Source organism: Ciconia boyciana, chromosome 9 (genome assembly GCF_034638445.1).
Source record: "Ciconia boyciana chromosome 9, ASM3463844v1, whole genome shotgun sequence".
Taxonomy (NCBI): Eukaryota; Metazoa; Chordata; class Aves; order Ciconiiformes; family Ciconiidae; genus Ciconia; species Ciconia boyciana.
This window is the reverse complement of record NC_132942.1, coordinates 22,926,636-22,950,479: the sequence shown is the minus strand read 5'-3', so window position 1 is coordinate 22,950,479 and position 23,844 is coordinate 22,926,636. Positions and strand designations below refer to the sequence as shown.

Below are 23,844 nucleotides of genomic sequence, written 5' to 3'. Positions count from 1 at the left end.
GTATATTACTGCACATCCCATCCCTCCTGTCCCTGTCATTCTCCCTGGCTCTGCATCTTCTCCTGGCATCCCCAACCCTTTGCTTCAGGAGTTTTTATGAACCCAGCTGCATCCCAATACCTTTGTTCTTGCTCCAGCTCATCACAGCAAGCTGTGCTACGTGAGGACCCAAGCCCTGGCTTGTACCTGTTTCCTTCCCCATCGTAGACCCAGGTGGTAGAGCCCAGTCCTTCGTAGGCTGATGCCCAGTAATAGAGGCAGGAGTTAACATGTAAGCTGTACAGTAAATAGGCAGTTGTCCGAATCACTCTGCAAAAAAAAAAAAAGAGAGCAGGAGGGGAGATGATATGGTGTCTGTGGTGTCTGCTGGGAGAAACACATCAGATTACCCCCGTGGCATCACAAGGAGCTTCAAAGCGATGACCTGAGTGCTGACCATGCAGGTCCTGCCAATGCAGGAACCACAGAGCACCCAAACCTGTGGCCCTGCTGCTCCTTCCCACAGCCCTGCAGCTCCAGAAATGCCAGAAAAAGCAGCTTATCCACTGGTGGCTCCTCTTCACCACCAGCACCCCTGTCCCCACTGGGTCGGGGAGAGGTGATCCTACCCATGTGGGCTCCAGGACCCCCAAATCCTGCCTACATCAGCCAACGCCCATGTCAGCTGGTCCAGGGACAGTGGGAAAATAAATCAGAAACCCAGAATGGGTGTACATCAAAGCAAACCTTCTTCCCCAGGAGCAAACAGCAAGTCCACGCTCTCTCCCTCCCTCCCTCCCTTTCCCTCACCTGTAGATGTATGCCTTGCTCAGGATAGCCTCCAGACGGTTGTTGAACTCGAAGAAGGCCATGTACTGGGAGGAGAAGGAAAGCACCATGCTCCAGCTTCCCGTGGCCCCCGCCGGCAGAGTTATGTCCCCATAAAACCCCACTTCCCCTCCGTTTCCCTCCTGCAGCCCCTCTGCAGAATGAATGACTCCATCTATAAGTGCTCTTCTATTCAAATGTGAGCATGTTTAGGATTGAAATGAAGTGTTTGACCAACAGCCCCACAAAGCCTGCGGGACGAGACCTTCCATCTATTTTACAATCCTCTTGTCATCATTGATGAGTCTAGCAAGCCATAGCTTACCCCAACCAGCATGGAACTCCTTCACATCCACTGCAACCAGTGTTCTGCCTGATTTTGTAAGCTCCACTCACCTTCAGACAGCGAGGAAAACGCAGGAGTGGGTTGATGCCAACTTTGAGGTAGAAGAAATCCAGGGGCAGGAGGCACACCACATCCATCTGAAATCCACACAAAGAGAGAAATCTCTGTGGGGACCTGCAGGCGTGGTGGGGTGAAGCTGCAAGCCATGGTTCAGATTAAAGATTCAGATTAATAAATAAAATTACGTCAAACCTTAAAGCGTTGTGATCGCAGGTAGTTCTCTTTCATGGCCTTTTTATCGGTCTGGTTGGGAATAGGCGGGAGGGAGAGAGAGAGAGAGGAAGACTGATCATTGCTTACAGAAAGGAAAGTCATGGCCCACATGGTCATGCTTGGCTTTCCTCTTCTGCACCACGACAGGGAAGATGCTCCCTTCATGCCTGGGAAGGAGAGCAGAGCAAAAGGAGCAGAAGAAGACTTGGCCATATGCCATCTTCCTATCCTATCTCAGGACATCTTGTGCTCATTTTGCATCCCAGAGAAAGCAGATTGCAGTGCCAGCACCACAAAAATCAGAGTTTACAGGATAAAACTCCCTGTCTGAACATTTGCATGGGCAATGGGATGGCTGTATCCTCAAGGTTTTATTTTTCACAGCTTATTTAATTGGATATGGAAACGAAATCAAGGGTGTTCACTTATGTCAGGCACATGATCTATGCATTCAGATTACAATCGCTTTTGTCATATTGCTAATGCATTCTGTCTAGCTGTGCTCCTGAAAATTAAACCCAGAGTTTATTATGCTGTCTGCTTATGGTTAGCAGCGTATAGCTGTGCCAGGGCTGGTTGGCGTCCACCTCACCCCACCACTGGCAGGACCACCCCACGGAGCAACACCCTCCAAGCATCCCTACCCAGGAACGGGGCCACCATGGACCACACGCTTTCTATGTGGGGTGGTATTGACTATAGTGGAATAATATGTATGTTTGGTGGACAAAAAGATGGGAGGCTTATCCACTACATGGCAGGAGAGATGCTTGCAGTCCTCCAAGAGTGGACAGAGCCCTGATGGCCACAGCCATGGTGGGAGAGCTTGGAGAGCTCGTTTCAGAGATAGGTGACCAGGACCATCCATGCCATTTGTGGTAATGGGGATGGGAGGTCCCTGCAGCTGGTTCCCAGCAGTGGGACACAGCGTGCTGCCACTCACTATTATGTCTCCCCCCCGGACAAACTGCAGCCGGGTCTGAAAGACGAGGATGTCCAGCAGATAGATGAGGTCGCAGAGGTAGTCCACGAGCAGCCAGCAGTGGATGTTTGCTGGTGTCTGGTAGGGGAAAGCCCAGCGGACAGGGATCAGCCAGCAGTTCCAGTTCCAGGCCATGACAACGAAGAACAGCCACAGCACATACATCAGGTCTGCGCACAGGGAACCACACCATGATTAGCTGGGCACACACCCCTTGTCCATGCGAATCCACTATGCAAAGGGGTTTTCATCCCCTGACCTGCCCTGAGTGCAAGGAGGAAACCTGCAGGACATCTCTTATCAACAGCATTTAGTTGCAAGTGAGCTGCGCTGTAGATGCAAAGTGGATACCACCAGTTGCAGAGCACATTGCTTTTTATCAGAAAGCCTCTTCTAACTTTGCTGGTTCAACTAGGTTTGCTTTTGCTTTGCTCCCACAGTACCGGTTTTCTTGCTTTGCTTTTTTCGCCTTGAGGCTGTCCTGAGCCAACTGCTGGCTGCCCGAACCTGGGGGCTTTGAAATGGCTGTGAAATACCAAGGACTAAGGAAGGAGGTGAGTTCCTATGAGGAGTTCACTGGACAGTGGATTTTTCTTTTGTGATTTTTATTTTCATTTGGGGTGTCCACACCACAGGGACAGTGTTTGCCCACTAAAAAGCCTGAAAAGCAGAAGGCAGCTGCCCCTTCCCTGCCCGGTTGTGCTCCTGACACCCACAGCCATTGGGAAGTATTTAGGAAAGCCTGTGCCTTGCAGTGGAATTTAAAACTCTGGTTTTTTAGTAGACAGGTGTAAGCTAAGTTGCTCCTTGCTTAGTTGTCCTCCCTTCTCTACAAGGTCTCATCTTTTACACCTCCTCACCTGCTCCCTTCCTTACCCCCTCTCCCCCGGCCCTAGCTGGCTTGCTCCCAGCCCAGGCATGCGGCTGTGCTCCATCACTCACTGGTGAGCGGGTCAATGCTGCTGGGGAACTGGTAGTTTTTCAGGCGGTCCAGCCAGGGCCGATACTTGAACGTGCAGCACAGCATCTCGCAGTAGTGCTCGTCCACTGCCGGCTTGTCCCCCTCTGGCTCCCCTCCCAGGGGAGGCACCGGTGCTGCCGTAGGTGCCAGCTTGGCAGGGGCTGGGAGAGGCCACACAGTTATTTTAAAGGGCAGAAAATCATCTTATGGCAATTTGTTTTAAGGTCTTTAAATTGTTAATAAAGCAGCTGTCTCCCGGAAAACACAGCATACGTGGGGACCCACCAGTTAAATGCTCCCAGCCCCACTTGAACTCACATGCCACAGGGCTCTCATCGTCCGAGGTGACATCAGGGTCGGTTAGCTTCTCCTTCACCTTCTCGGTCCTCTCTTTGAAGAGCTTCACCAGCTCCTGGAGCCGATTGTTGATGACGGCACTGCTCAGGCTTGTGGCTGAACCAATGTGCTCGGGCAGGCTGCGAGGAGACCATCAGACATTTCATGCAGGTAGGAAAGGCCAAGAGCAGGCTCATGACCTATTTTTTAACCTACAGGACCCTGAATTAGGATTTACCATATTTACTTGGCTATTGTGTAATCAGAAGAACATAAGTTAAGGTGGTTTCAGTAAAATACCATCAAGCAGCACCAGCCTGAGCCTTATCCTTGCCCTGGGTGTGAGATGCCCTCAGAGGAACTTGTGAAGCATGAAGATCCCAGGCTGGATTGTATGTGCTTGAAAGATGATGATTTTGGAAGAACTATGGGGTGAAAATGTGCACCAAGCCCCTGAATTTATAAACTATATCGTCTCTTTTCAGCTTCTTTATTAAAACTGGGTTGGATTCAGACCAAGATGCTTTATATGGCATGACTGAGAAGCATCACTACGAGGGAGGACAAAAACAAGCTCATTCGCTGTAGCTCCAGGCTGGTTTGTTGTGATAATTGGCACAACTATTTCTGCCTAGGAAGAAGGCAAAATCATGCACCACGTGAAGGTGCAGACCCTCCCCAAGACTTTGCTTCCCAGGGAGGGCAGCTCCCTCCAATGCTGTCCCCAAAGGGCTGCAGGGAAGCCAGGACCCGAAGAGTGTGATGCACAGCTTGTGCTCGCTTCCTACATGGAAGAAAAAGGTTATATCTCCACAATCAGTAAAAACAAGGTGTCCCCATAGTGCTATAGCATATGTAGATCAAAGGTGCATCTTCTCTGTGGTTAAATCTAGCCTTAAGGAGAATATTTCTACCTGAATACAAGAAAAACAAGAGAGCAGTTTCTGCTCCAGGGAGCATCGTGATTGGGGTTTTTTTTTTGGAGAGGGGGGGTGCATTACTTGTTACACAGTGCTGGACCTGCTGCAGGCACAGCTCCCTCTCTCTTTAGTATCCCCAGCACTTCTAGGATCTTTGCTATTTCCACACCAGCCCCAGGATCCAAACCCCTGGGAGCCTGGCTGATCCGGAGCCCCTTGGTCCCACCACACACCTTTCCCTCTGCTCCTTGTCCCAGCCCAGCAGCACTCGGGTGGGGGACTGGCTCACCGGTATCTTGTCCAGACCATCTGCCAGCGCCAGCAGCTTCCTCCTGCGGGCACACACACAGCGACTGAGGATCGGCTTGTCCCCCATCCTCAGCCAGCTCCTCTCCCTTCTCCTCCTCCTCCTCCCCCCAGGTCTCATCTGTTTCCACTTCCCCTTCTTCTACCAGCATCAGTTTTCCCCTAATTTTTGGTGTTGCCTGAAGTCAATGGGAGCAAACCACCCTGCTCCTTTGCTGCTAAAGACCTGTTCCTTCCTGTGCACCACCGAGTCCACAGCTCCACAGGCATTCAGCCACCTGGCCCATTTTGCAACCTATTTTGGGCCCTGGCAAGATGCACGGAGGGTGGGCACTGTCACACCACTGCACTTCCAGAGGCAGGCAAGGAAAGTGCAATACCAGTAAGGTGGAGCAAGAAAGTGAAATCTGGAAAAAAGAGAGGGTACTGGGAACACCACCTGGCTCTGAGCTGGCTTCATAGCACCTTAAACCTCTGTGACAAAGAGTGAATTGCAGAGCAGCGGGTACATAACATGGACCCTCTAATGGCTGCTGACACCTGCAAAGCCAAGTGCAAAGTGCAACAGCCAAGAATGGCTCCAGGTTCAAGAGGAGCGCTATAAACACTGTCTTAGCAATGCTAAGCCAGTGGCAGCTGATGTCTTCCTAGAAGACGTGTCCTAACACAGCTGGTGGCTCCCTTTGGCACAGACGAGTTTCTGGGACAACTTCCTTACACAAACAACATGCGCAAACAACATGGCAGAAAGAGATCTGAATATGAAGATGACAATCATGGCAAAAATCTGGTTTGCAAACCTGCAGTCAAGTTCAGAGTTTTAACTGCGATAAAGAAACTGTCTTCTGCCACGACAGCTGTTGCTCTAAATTAACCAGGATTTCACTGACCCTGGTGCAAAATGGCTCAGTGCTGTGTGTGGAGCAGGAGCAAGCAGGATGCCGAGGGAGGTCATCCTGCCATCGCAAGTCTCCTGAAGAAAGCCAAATGTGATGAACCCACTCACCTCTAGCCTCACTGGCTCTCAGGCGTGCCCTGCTGGGAAGGGGAGCAGATGAACAAGACCAACGAAACCTTCATACCCCAAGTGCGCAGCGCAGGGCCAGAGGAAAACCACCAACCCCCCTGTTAAAGTACCCTCAGATGTGGATGGAGAGGTTCCCAAAACCACATCAGTTTGGAGAAACAGTCCTGGCAAGGTCCATGATGACGTTGTTAGGACAGCATCCACTGCCTCTCACCGGTCTGCAGCTGCCCTTCCCCTGCCTCTGCCCTCTCAGGGCACCATGCTGCCCCATTGACCATCCCCATCCATGAGCAAGCCCAAGATGCCTACATTAACAGCCTAATGGCCTCTTGCTCTGTAAGGGTGACCCTGCAGAGAAGGTATCGCCATCCTCCCTCTTTGCCTGTGGCATGGCTCCGCATGGGCCACAGAGCTTGCGTGGTCACCCTCCAAGTATATGCAAAGCTTTGTGTGTCAGCATCCATCTGGGAAAAAAAATGCCTCTTTTTGCTTCAGATTAATGGATGCCCTCAGAAAGATATAAAAGGAGATAAACGTCCCCAGGAAGGCTGTAATTCCAGAGGCGCAGGAAACATCCCTTGATATTCTGCAGTGCCTGTAGTTCACCTGCGCTCCCAGGAGATGTGGACGTAAAAAGGAGCAGAAGCTACCCGAAAAGCAACGCAAACTTCAGCAGATTATGGAAACAGGTGGGTGAAAGGCTCAGAGGGAACCTGGGATGTTACGTTAAGTCCCATGGAGAAACTCGTGTATGTGCAACTCTAAGTCCAAAACCCTGGCAGGTCTAGCAGTTTCCCAGTCATCCATGGAAAAAAAGGAACCTGCATAATAATCCTCTGGAAAACATTCGGTCCTTTGATATGTTCCAGCTACAGGGGATATTTTTAGGGACAGGACCTCCAGACGTCTGGTCAGAATGGCACTAAAAACCCCGATTTTTTTCCACTGATGCAGAAAGACTTCAAATTGTATCTCCTACAACACAAAGTGACCCAAGAGACGCATAGCTAGTGAAGAGGAGGAGTGTGTGCAGACCAAATAAAAGCTAAAGGTGAAATATTAAATAAATACTAAATTAATAGTAAATAGATTGAGAAGTGGAAATGCACAGCACAGATACAGAGAGCTGCATGAACCCCCTTGCACAAATATGCAGGAAGCCAAGTGTGAAAGGATTTGAATACAAACAATAAAAATGTAAATTGCCACCTCAAGAGACCAGGTAGAGAGTGCAATTGCCTAAATAAAACTATAGGGTGAGCAACATGAGGCTGGCAGCTGCTGCCTGGGCTTGGCCATTGGTGTGGACCATTGGTCACTGCTCTGATGCCTTGGTATGTGGGTGACACCCACAGCACACACATCACCCTGGCTCACTGTCCAAACCTGCCAGAAATGGGTTACTCCATATGGTTGAATGAATTTTCCTGTACTGGCACCATCGGGGGGGTAAGAACCCTGGGAGCTGGGGACCACGCCTGGGCAGGGCCATACCTGGGGGATGCTGGTGCCGTGCCAGGCACCACCAGCACATTGGGAGCACCAGTGGTGGGCACCAGTAAGTGAGTACCATCGTTCTCCACAGCATCGCCTCCGCTGTCCACATCCTTTATGTCCACGGTGGGGTAATTACCTGGCCCATGGAGAAGGACAATAATTGCAGGTGAGAGGGGAGAAGGGCCCAGCTGGCAGCCAGGATGAATCCCCAAGCCCCATCGCCTCCACAGAGTTGCCCCCAAACCCTTGGAAGGACTCTCCTTTTCCCTCCATTCCCTTGTCGCCCGGCACTCCTTTCTCCTAACAGTTTGGAGCACTTCTTTCTCTTTTTTGCCCAGTTTTTAACATTGTAAGAAGTGCTACCTGCTTCCCTTCTGCTTTTCCAGCTTGCAGTGGTTGCAACTACTCTGTGTGAGTGTTGGGTCCACTTGGTTAGGAAAATGATGGAGATGAGGATTACCAGCTGCAGGTGTTATGCAGGAACTCAGGATTTCCAGCTGCAAACCTGCCTCCCAGGGTCTAGAAAATCTCCTGGGTCTTCTGAACATAAACATATGGATCATGCAAGCTCTAAATTACCTGAGCATTTGCTTTTCATGCAGAATAAGGCACTATTTAAATAAGCGCTTAACGGCCTCTCCCTTTTGCAGAGATAATAACTGCTTCCTCCCACAAGCAATGTTAGAAGCAGGAAGGTTGGATGTTTATAGTGGGTAAAGAGAGATGCCAATTGCCCAAGGGAGAAATGGTGCTGGGGGTTATCTTGGCTAGACCTTGCAGCCAGCCAGGCTGTGAAGTGTCATCCTTTTTCTTAGCTATATAACAAAATGCAATAACTTCCTGCAGGATTTCTTCTAAGGGGGTTTTTCACATGTCTGAAAGACCCTGTGCATCCCCTCCTATCCCATGCTGATCAGTGGGACCAGTGGATCAGAGAGTGACTCGATCAAATCACCAACAAAAGGCCTGTTTGGTTTGCAAAGTTAAAATCCCATTGCATGTAAGGAAAAGCAGCAGAATTTGGCTTGCTGGTTAAAAACAAAGCAAAGCAAAGCTCCAGAAACATAATTTGTACTTCTGAGGCAGAAAAGGCAGAAAACTGTGAACAGCAAACCTCCATCTTACTGTCCTCTTAGTATGAGTGAGTTGCACAAATACTAAGGAGAAAACTGTGTGTGCAGCAGATATTTAACCCTCTGCCTGCAGGTCCTTCGGGAGAGTTTTTGTCCAAGCAGATCAAAACATATAGCATATAATTTACAGATATTTGCAAACAGTCTCTAGGGCTTAGCTAGAAAGACACATAGTGATGAGGCAGAAGCAGAAAAAACATGAATTTTGTTCCCCAGCCTCTGCACTGCAACGTGAAGCGTGCTTTTTTTTTTTTCCCCCCAAAAAGCAACAAAAAGCAACTACTCCAGGAATAACCCCTTGCCCCCCTCAAGCTACCCAAGTCCACTGTCAAAGCCAACATCTCTAATACCTAGGGGGGATTGTTCTTCATTGCAAAAATTGGGGTTGACAACGCCAGCCTTTGGCTTGCTGGTGACAAGGATGGGGATGCGGGAGGCAGTGATGGCTTGGTAACTGGGGACATTGGGGAGCTGCTCTAGCGTGCCACAGCCGGGAGGGGAGGCGTCCCCACTGTCGAGCGGCTTGTCATGCACCAGCTGATCTAGCTTGAAGTCTCGGGCATGCTTGGACATGCTGCTAGGCGCCTAGGTGCTTCAAGCAAAGGACAAGACATCTGAAGCTGCAATAAAACACAGAATGGTTTGAGACAGGAGGGTTGTGTCAGCGCAGAGAAATGCAGGGCTGCTGGGGTTTTTGTTGCCGCCCACCGCTCACAGATGTTGGTAGCAGCAGTGGTGAGCATCCTACCATGTGCTTTTCTAGCATTGCTGCAAGATTGGGGTGCTCTGCAGGTCTGCATGAGCAGAGAAATCTCCAGCCTGTACCAGGGCTCAGGTCAAGCCATCCCTTGTGCAACTCCCCTGACGTCAGTGGAGTTATGCCAGGACCTGCCTTTGCTTACTCAGGCTGCGATGGGAGCTCACCACCTAAGTTTCATTACCAACCCGTTACCTCCTAAAAGGTTATATTAAAATATGCTTTATGCCACTGATTATTTCCCAAATTGAGCAATGTGGTAGAGAAAATCCTTTTTATCACCCCTACATTCTTCAGCTGAAGGAGAAACTCTTATTTCACATCAGAGGTTGCTTAATCAACAAGACTAAGTACTGCGTAAGCACCAGCCTTTCAGAGCTGATGACAATATTGCCATTGCACTGTGCCCACGGGATGCTTTAAGCTAGCGAAAAGCCCTGACTGCCCATGCAGGCCCATGCTGCAGAAAACTCAGCTGCCCACTCCCAGACAGTGAGCAGTGAGGAGGGAGAAGCTGCATTTTTGCCTCATGGGGCATCGCATTGCCTGCTTCGGTTCATCCTAATTTGACATTTCGCTGCTATATATTATACCTTCGGCATCAGTTTCAGAAGCTTCAGCTGTCTCCTCTTCTACCTTCAAAGTGAAAAAAGCCATTTTAAGGAGAAAAAGACCTGCTCTGTCAGTAAAAGAGCACACTTTGCAGCTTGATTGGGTTGCCCCATATCCCCCGACCATTCACCAGCCTCTCAGCTTGTTGTTCAGTGCCAACATTTTAGGGTGAAAGCATCCCTCCCTTGGTGCACAGCTACTGCTGCTGTCTCAGATCCAGAGATGGGGACATGGGTCCAGAGATGGCAACATTCCCAGTGCCCATCCTGGTCCCTGCTCCTCACCAGGGCACTGCATCCCCCCAGACAAGCATTGAGTCCCCAGCATGCGCTGGGCAGCAAGAGCTCATTGCAGACCTGAGCCCAAGCAGGGAGTAATGCCATACCTGTACAAAAGCACCTTCGAGATCACTTATCTCAGCTTCTTCCAGCTGCTCAAACCTGAGGGCCTCCTCTGCAAAGTAGACTTCATTCACACCCTCGTCAGTGGTGGGACAAGGTGACCGGAGCAGGTGTCTGGATGGTACAGATCAAGCAGAGATAAGCACCTGAGCTCGCTTTTGCCCTTTCTGATGTTGGGCATGTTGTGGATGGGGGGTATCACATCAATGGGGGGGCATCAGGTCAATGGGAACAGTGCATAGGTCTCCGAGTTTCGGGGAGCACTGCTCCTCCAGCTGTGCTGTAAGCCCCATTTGCAGGAGAATGATACCACAGAAATCTTAGTTTAATACAGTAGCAGTAAAAAAAAAAAATTGCTGCCTAGGTTAAAAGGGACTTGGAAAAAATGCTGTGTTGGGAGACCAGGAGAGAAGTGCATAAATAATGCAGGGCATTGCATATGCATAAGCAAAAATTGCATATGCAGAAAGATACAGGCAGTATGTTTCTCCTGCTGTGCATAATAATTTCTCATATAATTAAAATTTGCCAAATAAAAAGCTGAGAGCCTAATTTTCAGGCAGGGCTGCCCCGTGAGCACCATCCAAATCCCATGTTTGCCTCTGCAAGACACCACCAGGACACATAATGCTCATTTTCCTTCAGCAGCAAGCACAGACCTCAGCTCCACCATTCTGACAAAAAGGGGCTCACAAGATCAATTTTATTGGTTTAATATAACTTTACAACTGAAAAAAAAAGCGCCTCATCATGTTGTTCTGTGCACTTATCTCCTGACTTGCTCTTTCCTGGCAAGAGCTGCAAAACGGGGACTGGGGATAATGAAAAATTTTAAGACAGCTAAATGCATGAAAATTGAAAAACCATCTTTCTGCATCCTTGGCAGGTCCTAAGTCAGAAGATGTATGTAACAAACAGTGGCTTCTTTTTCTCTTTTATCTCCATGTCTTGAAAAACTGTTATTTTCCAAGGTCTTTTAAAAATTATTTTTAATATCCCCCCTTTATTTTTTTTTTAATTAGGCTCCCTTCAAATGCAATTGCAAGTCTTTTCATCCTAATCTAGAAAACCTCTCAGTGTCTCTCTTTTCCCATAAACAGACAAACACATTGAAGGATAAAGCAGCTTCTCATTCACCCAACAACTGAAGCTCAAGTTTCTATAGTAGAGCTCCAGAAACAGATTTTGATGAAATAAAAAGATATGGGTTTAACACTGAATAATCATGCATTTTCAGCTTCTTCCCGAAAATCTAGCTACTTCAGAGGAATTAACAGAGAATAATATTGTAGTACTAGGTAATAAATCCCTAAATGTTTATCTCATGTGAATTCAGAGTAAGCCACTAAACTAAGCGGAAAGATTTTTCTAAATACCATCTAGACCAAAGTCACCACCTACAACAGCTGACTATAACTCGGCTATTTTCCACAACAAGAAAATATGTAAAATTGTACCTACTTGTATTAAGTAGCATTTGCAGGTACAACACATAATCCGGTCTTTAAATTCAGCTCTGTAATACTCATAATAATCCCGACTGCCCTGAATTAATGGATATGGTTTTAAATAATGTGGACCCTCTCCAGGAGCTGGGTGCTCCCAGCTCCCGATGAAGGCACAAGCCGGGGCTCCTGCTTGGCCGAGCCGCCGGGCGGGAGGGGATAGCCAGGAGCTGCGGTTGCTACGGGCGGCCGCGATGGAGATGGAGCCCGTGTCACCAGGATACATTCGCCTGTCACCAGGTGCCGCGTCAGCAGCGAGCCCTGGGGTGAGCCGGTTTGCGAAATCATCCCTCCTGAACGCATCGCACCCCTCCCCAGTGCACCCCGGCCGCCCGCCAGGCCGGGGAGCTCTGCTGTGCCAAGAGGAGCTCTCTCGTCCTCGGGTGTTTCAGCCTCTCCGGCTTGTGAATGCAGGTGAAACGACTGCATTCACGCTCGTTTCCAACAAAGCCATAAAGGCAACGGGAGCCACTCACCCAACACGCTCCTCCACCTCTTCCTCCTCCTCCTTCTTCCCCTCCTCCTCCTTTTCCTCCACGGCAGCGCTCAGGGAGCACAACCACAGCCTGAGAAGAAGAAACTCATTAGGTGAAATCCAAAAAGTATGACTGAACCTCACAAGAGGAGTGCTGTCGGTCTCCACACCCCTTTGGCTGGAGATGTTCTCCCTCCATCCCCCAGACAACATCCTTGGGGGGGAACATGCTCAGGCACACCAGGCATATGCTGTTTCACAGCCCATTAGTGTCTGCGGCCCCAAGGGGGTGGGAGGAATAACGGGAAAAAGATTGGGAATGCAAAACCAGAGTCCTAGAGCCTTCAAATTCCCCTTGCAGCACAGGGAGAGAATGTGCTTAGGGGTCACTTGTTGCCGATTTTGACCAAAACCTCCCTGTTAAGGAAATCCATCCTCCAGGACAGGATGTGCTTGCTGCCCACAGCTTCTCAGGCTCATATACTAAGGAGAAAAAAAAATCTCAAAAATATTTTTATAACATGTCCACTGTTTTCTGGCTGAGCAGAAGAGCTCTGCTGAGTGAACATGGCTCTGAGCATCACTTGTGCTTAGTGCAGTCGAGCATTGCCCACGTTGTGGGTGGTGACCGCTGTGCTCGCCCTCCCCTGCACGTGTGCTTGGGAGCATTTTGGGGCGCTCCCAAACCCTTTGGGAGTGTGCATGGACACCTCTCATCCCCCTTCTGCAACACAGCCCGCTCCCAGCTCTGAACGCATTGCCCAGCCCTCAGGAGGACCTCAGCAGGGGTTTCTTTTGGAAGAAGTAGGATGAATTATATACAGAAGACTACCATTTCCAAATGCCATGACAGTTGGATACGCAGTTGATGGGAACGAGGTCCAAACACCCTCTTGCCTTAGGGCCAAAATCTACTTATGGGAAGCCTAAGCAGAGCACCCTTCAGCTGTCCTCTGCAGGGCAATGTGAAGCATTGCATTTATGGCTCTGCCACTGCCTGCCACAACCTGAATCTCAATGCCTGAAGGAAAGGCTTTTTGCTCAAAAACCTTTTGGATCTTTCTGGTGCCCCTCTCTTTGGAAATGGGCACCATGGTTGCCCGCTGCCAGCTCCACCTCCAGCGCTGGCAAGGAGGGATGCCCAGGGATGCTCATCCCCTCCCATGGCCACCACGCTGGTGGCTGGAGAGCACACAGAGCTGCCCATCAATGGCATCTCCCTTCTCCTACCTGTTTTCTTCTTCCTGAGGTTCCTCCTGTATGGGGGGAAGGGGATGAGCATCTGCCACCAGATCAGCCTCATGACCCCAGGCCATCATCTCGCAGGCGGCTTCGTTAATCCAGTCATCATCGATCTCTTCCAGGATGAGGTCAGTCTCCTTGGGTTCCCCAGGGACAATTTGAACTGAAACAGGAACAGGGAAAGGGAGGTGATGAAGTGAGAGTAGCACATTTTCAAGGGGCCAGGGCAGATCCCACATTTTAGCTGCATGTTACAAGAGCTGCTCAATGCAGAGGTGCTGCCACATGCAGGACTGAAGCACCTCTCAGCCTGCACAGACCCGTGCAGCCCCAGTCCCCCCAAGCTGTGCCAAACAGATGCCTTGGGCACTTTCACCAGAAGGAAGACGAAAATTCACCATTTTGTGCCAAGCACATCCAAAGTCCTATGAAAACTATAACCATTTGCACACAGATGCCTGTTGGCTTCCCTAAGCACGTAGCAGCCTCCACCAGCAGAGAATTTGGCCCATCTCCAGGCCACATTTTGGCAAACAGAAGCAGCCACAGGAAGAGCCCAAAGCCTTTCCCCTTGTAAACCCCAAGCAAAACACTGCACTAGCACAGCCTGAGGGCCCCGGTTTTGCAGAGCAAGACTCAACTCAGAGCCCACGTTGGAACACCCCCAGCACCACACCGTGTCCACTCCAAACGCTTCCCCAGGCACAGCATAGGAAGCATCCCGCATGCCCTGCCACTTCCCACCATCGCTGGGGGAAAACCCATGGCAGGTTACCAGGGAGGTTGTCAGACCAGCTGCAAAGTGAAGAGCGTGGGTCTGACCCACGACCAGCCCTCTCCGTTTCCCAGTGTTACACATCCTACCACGTCAGGCACACACCAGAGAAACAGGAGGAGGAAGCGCATCTGCATACTGTAAAACCAGTTTATTTTGAGGTCTGCCTGACAACAAAACTTACATGTCTGCAGCAAAGCTAATAGGAAATTTGCAAATTCAACTACAGAAAGGCAGGAAACCCACCCACGCTCAGCTCTGTGCCGTATTTACCCACCCCACAGTGCCCACGCTGCCTTTAGCCCATTCCCTCTAGATCTCCGTTAATTAAAATGCGGGACAGCAATCAGGGAGATGGCTTTTAAAACACACCACAACTTTTGGATACATTATATGAAAATGGGGCAAATACTAAAATTGAGCCTGGTACCAGCGGGGTTCGTTATAAACACAGGATGGGGCTCAGGGTGGTTGCTTGGCTCATGACTCATCATTATGGCTGCCTAGATCGTCCTAAAGGGATGCAATAAGACTGTGGGAGACCTTATTGTCTCCTTTCAGTATATCAAGGGGGCTTATACAAAAGATGGAGAAAGACTTTTTACCAAGGCCTGTAGTGACAGGACAAGGGGCAATGGTTTTAAACTGAAAGAGAGTAGATTTAGATTGGACATAAGGAAGAAATGTTGTATGATAAGAGTGGTGAGACACTGAACAGGTTGCCCAGAGAAGTCGTGGTTGCCCCATCTTTGGAAGTGTTCAAGGTCAGGTTGGACGGGACTTTGAGCAACCTGAGCTAGTGGAAGATGTCCCGGCCCATGGCAGGGGGGTTGGACTGGATCATCTTCAAAGGTCCCTCTTAACCCAAACCATTCTGCGATTCTAAGGTCTGTACTAAAAACCTGGCGTGTAGGGTCTCTCACCCCATCCAGCCCAGTGTGCCTGCATTGGCTACGCCTTCCCACACACCTCTGGGCTGGAGACAGCCCCTGAGATCCCTTCCCTGCCAGGATGATCCTGCTGCCGTGGTTAGCGCTGCATCCAAAGAGCTGTGAGCTTCGGGAGGGAGCAGCCGTAGTTGGGGGTAAGGAGATTTTGGGGTAAGTTCTCCTGTAAGGAGAACCCAGGCAAAGGTTTTTAACTATTAACTCCTACCTATTCACCTAGAGATAAACCTCATCCACCTGCATTTGCTGCTGCAAACCAGAGCCCTTTCCACTTGCTGGGAGAAAACACTCAGTTAATGGAAGAAAAGCAATAAGAAGCTGACGAGAACTTAAAGAGCTTTATAACATTACCCCTCGGAGGTAGAAGTCGACTAAAAGAAGCCTGTGGGGTTCAGCTGGAAGTCTCAGGAGTGAATATTCAGATGCTGGGGGGTGGTTTGAGAGGGCCAGGAGTGCTGGGAGGCTGCAGCTAGAGGCTTTCTGCCTCCAAGGTGTCCCGAGTGATGCTTTTGTACTATCCTCCTATAAATTCTAGCTCCCATCACATAGACATCATCCTGCAAAATCAATAGCTCCAGTTTCCAGAGCCAAGAGGGAGCCAGGATGGGACAGCCCTGGGACTGGGGACATGCAGCCAGCATCCCTGCACCAGCCTCGGGTCCCCGCCGCCCTGGCTGGGAAGGAGCTAGAGACCATTTGCAGATTCCCCTTTGCTTTTCCTCCCCAGCTGTGCTTTCTCCTCAGGTTGGTCTCATTTGGTTGTGGGAAGGGCTGGCTCGCCACAGTCTTCGTTTTCCATTTGTTTCAGAGGCTCTAAGCCCCTTTGCCCCCTGAAACAAAAGGAGAAGGAAAACATTAATGAGCATGCTGGCAGTTTGGTGCCGGAGCAGATCTCTTGCTTGACCCAATCGCTCCCTTCTTTGGGCAGATTAAGTGACCTTGACATGCCTCAAGGCACCAAAGCAAGCTGTAATGCAAGCCAGCTGCACACAAAGGGTGCAACTGCCCTGCACATGCAGCAGCATCCCACTGGCTTTGCCTCTTTCCAATGTCCACAGCAGCGCTCAGGTCTCCAGTTTGTACAAACACTCAGAGAAATGCCTTCCTGCAGGATTTCCCACTCTGAGATCCCACCAAGTGGCTGCTGGCTCAGCAGAAGCAACCTCCCGGCATGCCCCTGGAGGGATGCACAGCCTCTGCATGCCACGGCGGGTCCCTGCTCCCATCAGCGTCTCCCACAGCCCAACCAACCACTCCTTCCCAGGGAAGGCACTTTCACAGGGCTGTGTGACATCTCCCCTGCCCAGTCCATGCATGGAGGCAGCTGCAGCTCCTGGCCGGGTTCCCCATTTTGCTCAGCATCCCGCTACGTGGCTGGCGGGGGGAGCCAAGCCTGTCTGCCCGCAGAGCCAGCGCTTGTTCCCCTCCATGGGCAGGCAAGCAGTGGTGTGAACCCCACATTGTTTTCCTACAACCATACAGACTCACATCTAACACATCTAATTCCAAGATTTTGTTTTCCTGAGGTACCTCCCTAGACATCTCACACCAGGCTTGGCAAACACCCACCAGCTCGGCAGCAAACATGCCAAAGAGGGTGATGAAGGGGGCAGGTTTGAATTTCTTTGTAATCCTTTGATCAAATCCCACCAGCTCGGCAAACATCCTCCAGCACAGCCTGAGGACAGACCTTGATATCAGCGCTAACCTCAAAATCCGGGACCCAAGGATGTGGGATACTACACTTGGAGACTCCCATGGCCTCAGTTTTTACCAAGCCCACGCCACAACTCCAGATTTGCTCCTGCTTCTCAAGTGGCAGCAGCCTCTCATGGCTTCCCTGGGGGATTTCAGGGGCTCCTGAGCTGGCACCCATGGCAGACCAGGGGATAAAAGCCGCCAGCAGCCCCTCTTCCCAATAATCTTTCTGACCTCAGCAAGCTAACTGGCACAGTGAGATGGAGCAACCACTTACTTTCTTCCACAGGACTTGAGGTTGCTGCGGCCACTCCCTGACAGGAGGAAAAGGGAAATATGAGATGTTGTCCATTTTCAGTAAACCTAAATTTTTACCCTAAATGCCCCATTTTCAGTAAACATGGCCCTTTTACCCTAAATACCCCATGTGATTTCTCGGGGCATGTTGGATGGCTTGGCCATGGGCACAAGCATCCTCACGCACATAAAGGGCAGGAGCACATCAGTGAGCTCGCCTGGGTGCAAGGGAAGGAATCGAAAGCGTGTAAAGCTGCTGCTGCTGCTGCTTCTTCTTAGAGCTGAACCACACCTGGGTGAGATGCCAGGGCCTGGACACCACCTGGTGCCGCACAGAAAGGCAAGGAAACGATAAAGAAAGCACACACTATGGGCTCTCTCACAGCTTAGAAGACAAATCCTGGTTTTCATCAGCTAAGCAGGTCATAGGGATTTGCTTTCTTGAAGGAGCTGGGTGACAGCCCAAACCACGGCAGGTCTCAGCACTGATCTGGTAGCATCTGCATGGCAGGGGACACCCTCCCCACCGGGGACATGGTGTTCACATGCCCTTTGCCTATCCAGCAGACAGCATACCTCTGTGTCCTGCTTCTCCCTGGTCACCGGCTGTGGCATCACCTTCTCCAGCCCCTGGACCAACCAGGCAAACATGCTGGTGACCAGAAACCACTGTTAGACCTGGCTGCCAGAGCCTTTGCTCCCACAGCAGCCGTCCCTCTGGCCATGGTACCCATGCAGAAGTTGCCGCTGTGGTTACCTGCTGCCATCCCCAGCCAGAGACTGAGGGATGAGGGTGGCCACCGGCTCCAGCTGTCCCTTGGCTGCTGCTGGCTCCACTGTTCCTGGGATGCTCTTGGTGGCTGAAATGCTGCTTTTTGACTTTGGCTGGGTTTTAGCCCCTTTTGTGCCTGCTCAGGTTTATTCGGAAGGAGAAAGGGGATTGGCAACGCAGCAGTCAAATTGTTTAGAAAGGGGAGCAAGCAAGGAAGTGTCACCTCCCACAGAAGGATAGGCTTGGGGGACCTCCCTGGCAGCCTCTCCCCCGGGGACCCAGCCTGGCAAAAGGACACCGGTGGTTTGGGGACAGGCGTGGTGTAGGGGCAGTGCCGTGATGCTGGGACCTGGCATGCCCACCCCTCTTGGCATAGTTTGTACCCCAGGGCACGGGGATGGAGGGCAGCCCCAGCGCTGGTGCGTGCCTGCCTGCACCCAAGTTCTCGAAGGCAGAGTGTCCCCTCTGAAAGGGCCACCCAGGGAAGGGGATTGCTCACCTCCCACGACAGCTTCGCACTTCTGCTCCTTCGGCTCCGGCTGCAGAGGGACAGAGGGTCGGATGGAGGTGGCAAAGCACTGTCTGCGGCCCCACATCACCCTGGGTGGGCACTTCCTCCACCCCAAGGGGATGCACACGCACAGCCCCACACACTCTCCACTGCGGTTTCAGTGCCATTTCATTGACAAGGACCATTAAACAAGGACCCTGGCATTGCTGGCACCAGTGGGTCCCAAATGGAGGGTTCCCCCGGCATGCAGCCAGGTTGGGGAGCACCGGGATGGCACCCTGAGGTCTTTCTTTTGCTCTACTGAATTTCCCCTGGGGTTTTCCTCCCCAGGGTCCTAGCTGGAGTGTGCAGGACGACGAGGACGGGGAGCCTGCTCTGCTGTCACCTCTGCCTGGCAGCCCCCCAGTGTCTCCTGGCTGGGTGGTGCTCACCTCTGGCTTTTTCAGCATCTCCGGCTGTGGCACCATCCTCTCAAAACCCTGCACCAGCCAGCTGAACACTTGCGCTCCTGCCCTGCGGGGAGAGTGCAACGTGGTCAGGGAACTCATCCTGTGCCCCTCCTGCCCTCCCGAATCCCCCTGCCAGCCTCCTTGGGGACCCACCACTCCTCTGTGCTGGTATCTGAGCCAGCCTCGGGCTCACAGCCGTCCAGTTCATCCTCCTCCGGATCAAAGGGGGTTATCTCTGCAAGGAGAGTGGTGCCGTGGGGATGGGGGAGAGCCGGGGCTCCTGGTCACCCCACCACCCAGCTCAAGGGACCAATAGCACCAGCATCACTGACCAGGGAAGTGGGATGTGGGAGTCCCAGAAAGGCCCCCGGGATGCTGCAAGCTGTGGGGTCCCAGCTCTCCTTACTCTCCTTACCCAGAGCATCCTCTTCCTCGTCCCTGAGGATCTGGACCTCTGTCTGAAAAGCCAAACAGACTGTCACCTGCCTGGCAGCTGGCGTGGGGGCTCATCCCACCAGGCAGGGAGGGAAACCTGGCCTTTCCCCAGGGATGGATGAAGGCAGAAGCCCACACAGGGCAGGGTTAGTGCTCCCAGTTAGCACTGGGAAAGTGATAGGAAGGAAAAAAAAAAAAAGATGAAAAGGTAAAAAGAGCTAGAAGCCCAAATATGCCAGACTGTTGCCCAGATCTATCACCTACCTGATCGGGAATGTCGATGCTCATCTCGAAGCTCTTCCCGAGTGCCTGCAGCATCCCTGGGGCCGGGACTGGCTGGGGAATCACCTTCTCCAGCCCCTGGGAGAGCCAGGAGAGCACACTGCTCCCCACGCTGCCAGGGAAGGGGGTGAGTCAGGCTGGGACCCCCCATCCCAGGCATCCAGCCCCTGACCAAAAGCACACAGTGTTGCATGCTGGAGGGTGCAAGGGCGATACCTCTCAAACACAGAGCCTGGGTCCTCAGGGACTGCAAATCCCACCTTCTTTTCCATTTCTTCAATAGCAGCAGGAAAAAAAAAGAGAAAGCTCCCATCACTGCTCTGCCAGCCCCCTGCATGCTGGGCAGGAGGGGTACCAGCCATTAAAGGAACGCTGATCTGCTGCCTGAGCCGGTGCGTCCCCCTGCCGTGGGGACTTACCCTCAGTGCATGAACGGCCAGCAGCATCCCTGGGGCCACCAGCCTTTCCTGTTGATGCCTTCAGGATAAAAGGCAGAAGGTGTCAGAGAGTGAGGCGCAGGGGATAGTGGCCCCCACTCAAAGGTGGCTGCAAACCCCAAGGACTCCCCATCCTTCCTGCTGCCTCCCAGCAGCTTGGATGCGGGATGCATCCTGGCCCCCACCCCTCCCAGAGGTGATGTGGAGCGTCCCTGGCTGCTGCAGTGCCGGGGCTGGATGCAGAGGCACCGGGCATCTCTCCACCACACTCATGGGGTCCCCGGTACCTCCCAAACTGGCTCTCTGCTCACCTTAGCTGGCTCCAGGTCCTGCACTGGGGCCGGGGAGGTCTCCTCCGTCAGATGGGGCACCGGGGGCTGGGGAACCACCCGCTCGATCCAGCCCAACATCCTGTCACCTGCAGGTAGCGAGGAGGGGTCTCCGGCTGGCAAGAGGCCAGCAGCAGTGGTGCACGTTCCCCAGGGAATACCAGGTGCACCAGCTGCTCACACTGTCCCCAAGGCAGCCCAAAAAGGTCCTTGGCGTCCTTCTGTTTCCACGTCCTGCTTGGGAAACGTGGCGCTGCAGCACAGCCAGACCAAACCCGGCTCAACCCCTGGCCCCTCACTGTTATTGGGAGGAAACTACGCCCTCTATTTTAAGCTCACAGGCTCAGTTAAACTTGATTTTCCTAAATGTAACCGCTCATTTAGGTTTTGGTTTTTTTTTGCACAGCCCTCCACAGCTAGGGTCGCACAAGGAGAAGCACTCATGAAGCCGTAGCAGATAGATCACAGAAACTGCGATGCTCTGCTCAGGGTCCTCTACGTTCCCCCTCATTTTTCTTTCAAGGGATGAAAACCAAAAGTAATTTGAGCAGAATTTGTTTATGGGAAAGTTCACACCCCAACACACCTATCAACTCATTCTGCCCCTAGGAAACAACTCTGCTCCATCACCTTTCAGCCATGGCCCAGGGCCACGGGGGACGCTGGGGCAGGCACCTGCCTGGGGCCCTGGGGAGGGCAGCAAAGGCAGCCAGCTCTGACCTGCTGTGGCTGCTGAGATGTTGATGGGGTAGGTAAGAATAAGATGTCACAGAGCAGGGATTCAGCTGTTCAATCTCTGTTTGCTCAGTCTTTTCAGGTCCCCCCACCCCTTCTCAGTGTGAGTCCTGCTTGGGATGTAGCACCAGCGAGCTGAGCAATGCTGCACATTCCCATGCTTGTGTACAGGACAAGGGCTGGGGGCTCTCACCTAGCTCAAACTGGGATGTCCTCTGCTGTTGCCCCTCCAAAGAGCCCTGCTCTGTGCAAAATGCCCCTCCAAAGACACCCCACTCTACTGAATGAGGGGCTCAGGAGCATCTTGGGCAGCCCCCATGTTGCTGCTCGCAGCAGATGCCAGTGAAGGGCAAGAGAAAGCAGATCCCTGAGCTCCATCTAGCCCAGCCAGGAGACTGCACGGGAGTTTTGCTCCCAGGTTAACACATGATCCCAGTCCCATATATGCAGCAGGTTATAGGCTGGAAGCTGCTCAGTGCCAGGCTCTTTGCATTAACCCCTCACTCAGCTTTCGGGCATGCAGAATGCCTTCAAATCCCTCAAGGTGGTTCATCTGGGGCTGTCCAAAGCCTGGCATCTTAAATCTGAATGAGCCGAGGTTCCCAGGCGAGGTGACATGCATTTTCAGCAATTTGCTTGCCCCCACCCTGTGCAAGCCCAGGACCTGGGTTTGGATGCGGCCAAAGCATCGTCCCATGTGGCACCTGCAGCCTCCGGCACACCACGGGCAGGCTCAGCTCTCCTGGAGACCCCCATGTCCCCAGAGGGGGACAGGGTCATTCTAAAACACCTCCCAGGAGGCCTGACAACCAGAAACCCATTAAGAAATTGCCTTTTACTTCCCACTGGTTATTAGGGATTAAGGAGCTATGAATGCCCCAGGAACAGCAAGGAAAACCCAGCAGCGCTGTGCAGCACAGCAGCATTTCCACCCATGCTTTGGGACCTGTGAAGGTCCCAAAGAAGCCCAGGGCCAATGTACACCACTGAGCCCAAATAAACCCAGAGAAAGCCCTGCGGGGCTGGACCGAGCCCCTTGTGACAGCTGGGGTCTCCTCCTCCCTCAACATAAGCTTGCGTAGCTGTAAAAGTCTGGAGCTTAAGCCTGTCCTTGGCCCAGGAAGGGAAGTGGAGGGCCAGGGCCATTCCTCCGGCACATCCAAACAAGAGAGGGGCAGAAACATTTGTGGGTCCTCAAAAAACTGGTTGTTGGAAGAAATAGGAACAAGCAGCTAGGATTTGCCTGCGATGGCACCGAAGAGCGGGCAGCCATGTGCAATCCCCCCGTGTTGCAGGCACCAGCCGATGCCACCACCTGTTGTGCCAGCTCCGTGGGGCTCATGCCAGCGGGTGAAGGGCCCCAGTCTCCAAGAGCAAGAAGCGGGGCGTAGACCTACCTTCCCTATTTGTAGCAGGGAGCACCGCGGCCTTTCCCTCCCCTCCGGCATCAGATCATACCCCTCCACATTACTCAGCTCTGTCAACCCTGGAGAGCATCGCTCCCCATGGACCTGCACCCCCACCACAGCTCATCCTCCAGCTTCATTTCAGAGCACCAAACCCCACCACGATGTGTGGAGGTGGCCCCACAGAAACCCCAACAACGTTCCTCGCCTCCATCACTGCCACTTACCCGCACACGCTCACCGCCACCTCCGGGATGCACAGGCTCCCTTAGGCACCGCAGCTTGCCACTGACCCCTCAAACCTACCCCAATCCGCTCAGGGCTCTGCAAGGATTAGCCCAGTGCTGCCCGCAAATGGGATTACCGGCACCCAGCTGTCCCAAACGCCCCAGCTCCCAGCAGCCAGCCCAGTTTTGGTGTGGGATAGTGCAAAGAAAACACCCAAACCAAGGAGGTTTGAGCATCCTCAAAATCCCTGGAGCCACCAAAAGTTATTCCAGGCACTCACCAGCTGGGTGCAAGCCCAGCAGTGCTGCAGGGAAGGCTGTCGTCTCACCCAGGCACAGGTGGGCGGAGGGATGTGCAGACAAGCAGCAGTGGGGCTGCTGAAACCCTGTGGGGCAATGCAAGGGTGATGTGCCAGAGGGTGATGTGACCGAGGATGCTCCACCTGCAGCTCTGCCTTGACCCCGGAGGATCTGGGTCAGGAGGCAGCAAATCTGTGGCAGGCTGAGCTAAGCCTCCCCTTGCTGAGCCTGCCAATTGCTGCTTGATCCGTTTACCTCTGGCCCTGCATGACTGCCAGCCTTTCCCATCGTCCCTAATCTCGGTCACAGTCACACCCCAGAATCCTGGTATTGGCATGGCTTCGCTGCTCAACATCCAGCCCCAGCTTCTGCCTTTGGCCAGAGCTCCCTGGAGCAGTGCTGGAGTCCCCTGGCCTGATTCCTCCTTCCCCAGCCTCGTGGGCATCTCCAGCCGGGCAAGCAACAAGTACCCATCCTGCCTGGCCCCAGCCCAGCACCTCTGCAGCTTTGGTTCACAGCTAGGGAAACTGAGGCACAGAGCAGTGGTCTCCCAAATCACACCTTGTTCCCCACCCGCCATGCTCAGGGAAGCCAACTGAAAGGCATTCCTGTATTTCTGAGATACTGTTCACTCTGAAGTGGAGTGATGACTGCTTACAGCTCA

The 23,844-nt window shown here is 52.3% G+C and overlaps 1 protein-coding gene across 5 annotated transcripts in view; it reads right to left on the bottom strand.

Moving 5' to 3' along the window:
* Nucleotides 1-23,844, bottom strand: part of CNGB1 (cyclic nucleotide gated channel subunit beta 1) — a 33,459-nt gene that overhangs the window by 5,776 nt on the left and 3,839 nt on the right. For 4 of the 5 annotated variants that reach the window (XM_072873367.1, XM_072873369.1, XM_072873371.1 and 1 more), the window contains exons 2-25: nt 20,495-20,601; nt 20,166-20,223; nt 19,963-20,020; nt 19,729-19,858; nt 19,445-19,487; nt 19,183-19,264; nt 19,012-19,093; nt 18,569-18,608; nt 18,055-18,205; nt 17,874-17,949; nt 17,278-17,314; nt 13,569-13,743; nt 12,340-12,429; nt 10,343-10,472; nt 9,939-9,981; nt 7,453-7,591; nt 4,859-4,957; nt 3,688-3,845; nt 3,351-3,530; nt 2,370-2,578; nt 1,406-1,456; nt 1,204-1,290; nt 790-854; nt 187-309 (exon numbers count right to left, since the gene is read on the bottom strand). In XM_072873367.1, coding sequence (XP_072729468.1) covers nt 187-309; nt 790-854; nt 1,204-1,290; nt 1,406-1,456; nt 2,370-2,578; nt 3,351-3,530; nt 3,688-3,845; nt 4,859-4,957; nt 7,453-7,591; nt 9,939-9,981; nt 10,343-10,472; nt 12,340-12,429; nt 13,569-13,743; nt 17,278-17,314; nt 17,874-17,949; nt 18,055-18,205; nt 18,569-18,608; nt 19,012-19,093; nt 19,183-19,264; nt 19,445-19,487; nt 19,729-19,858; nt 19,963-20,020; nt 20,166-20,223; nt 20,495-20,601 — 2,413 coding nt within the window. Of the gene's footprint in view, nt 1-186; nt 310-789; nt 855-1,203; nt 1,291-1,405; nt 1,457-2,369; nt 2,579-3,350; nt 3,531-3,687; nt 3,846-4,858; nt 4,958-7,452; nt 7,592-9,938; nt 9,982-10,342; nt 10,473-12,339; nt 12,430-13,568; nt 13,744-17,277; nt 17,315-17,873; nt 17,950-18,054; nt 18,206-18,568; nt 18,609-19,011; nt 19,094-19,182; nt 19,265-19,444; nt 19,488-19,728; nt 19,859-19,962; nt 20,021-20,165; nt 20,224-20,494; nt 20,602-23,844 lie in introns of those variants that run through there. The other variant, XM_072873372.1, reaches the window with a different exon arrangement.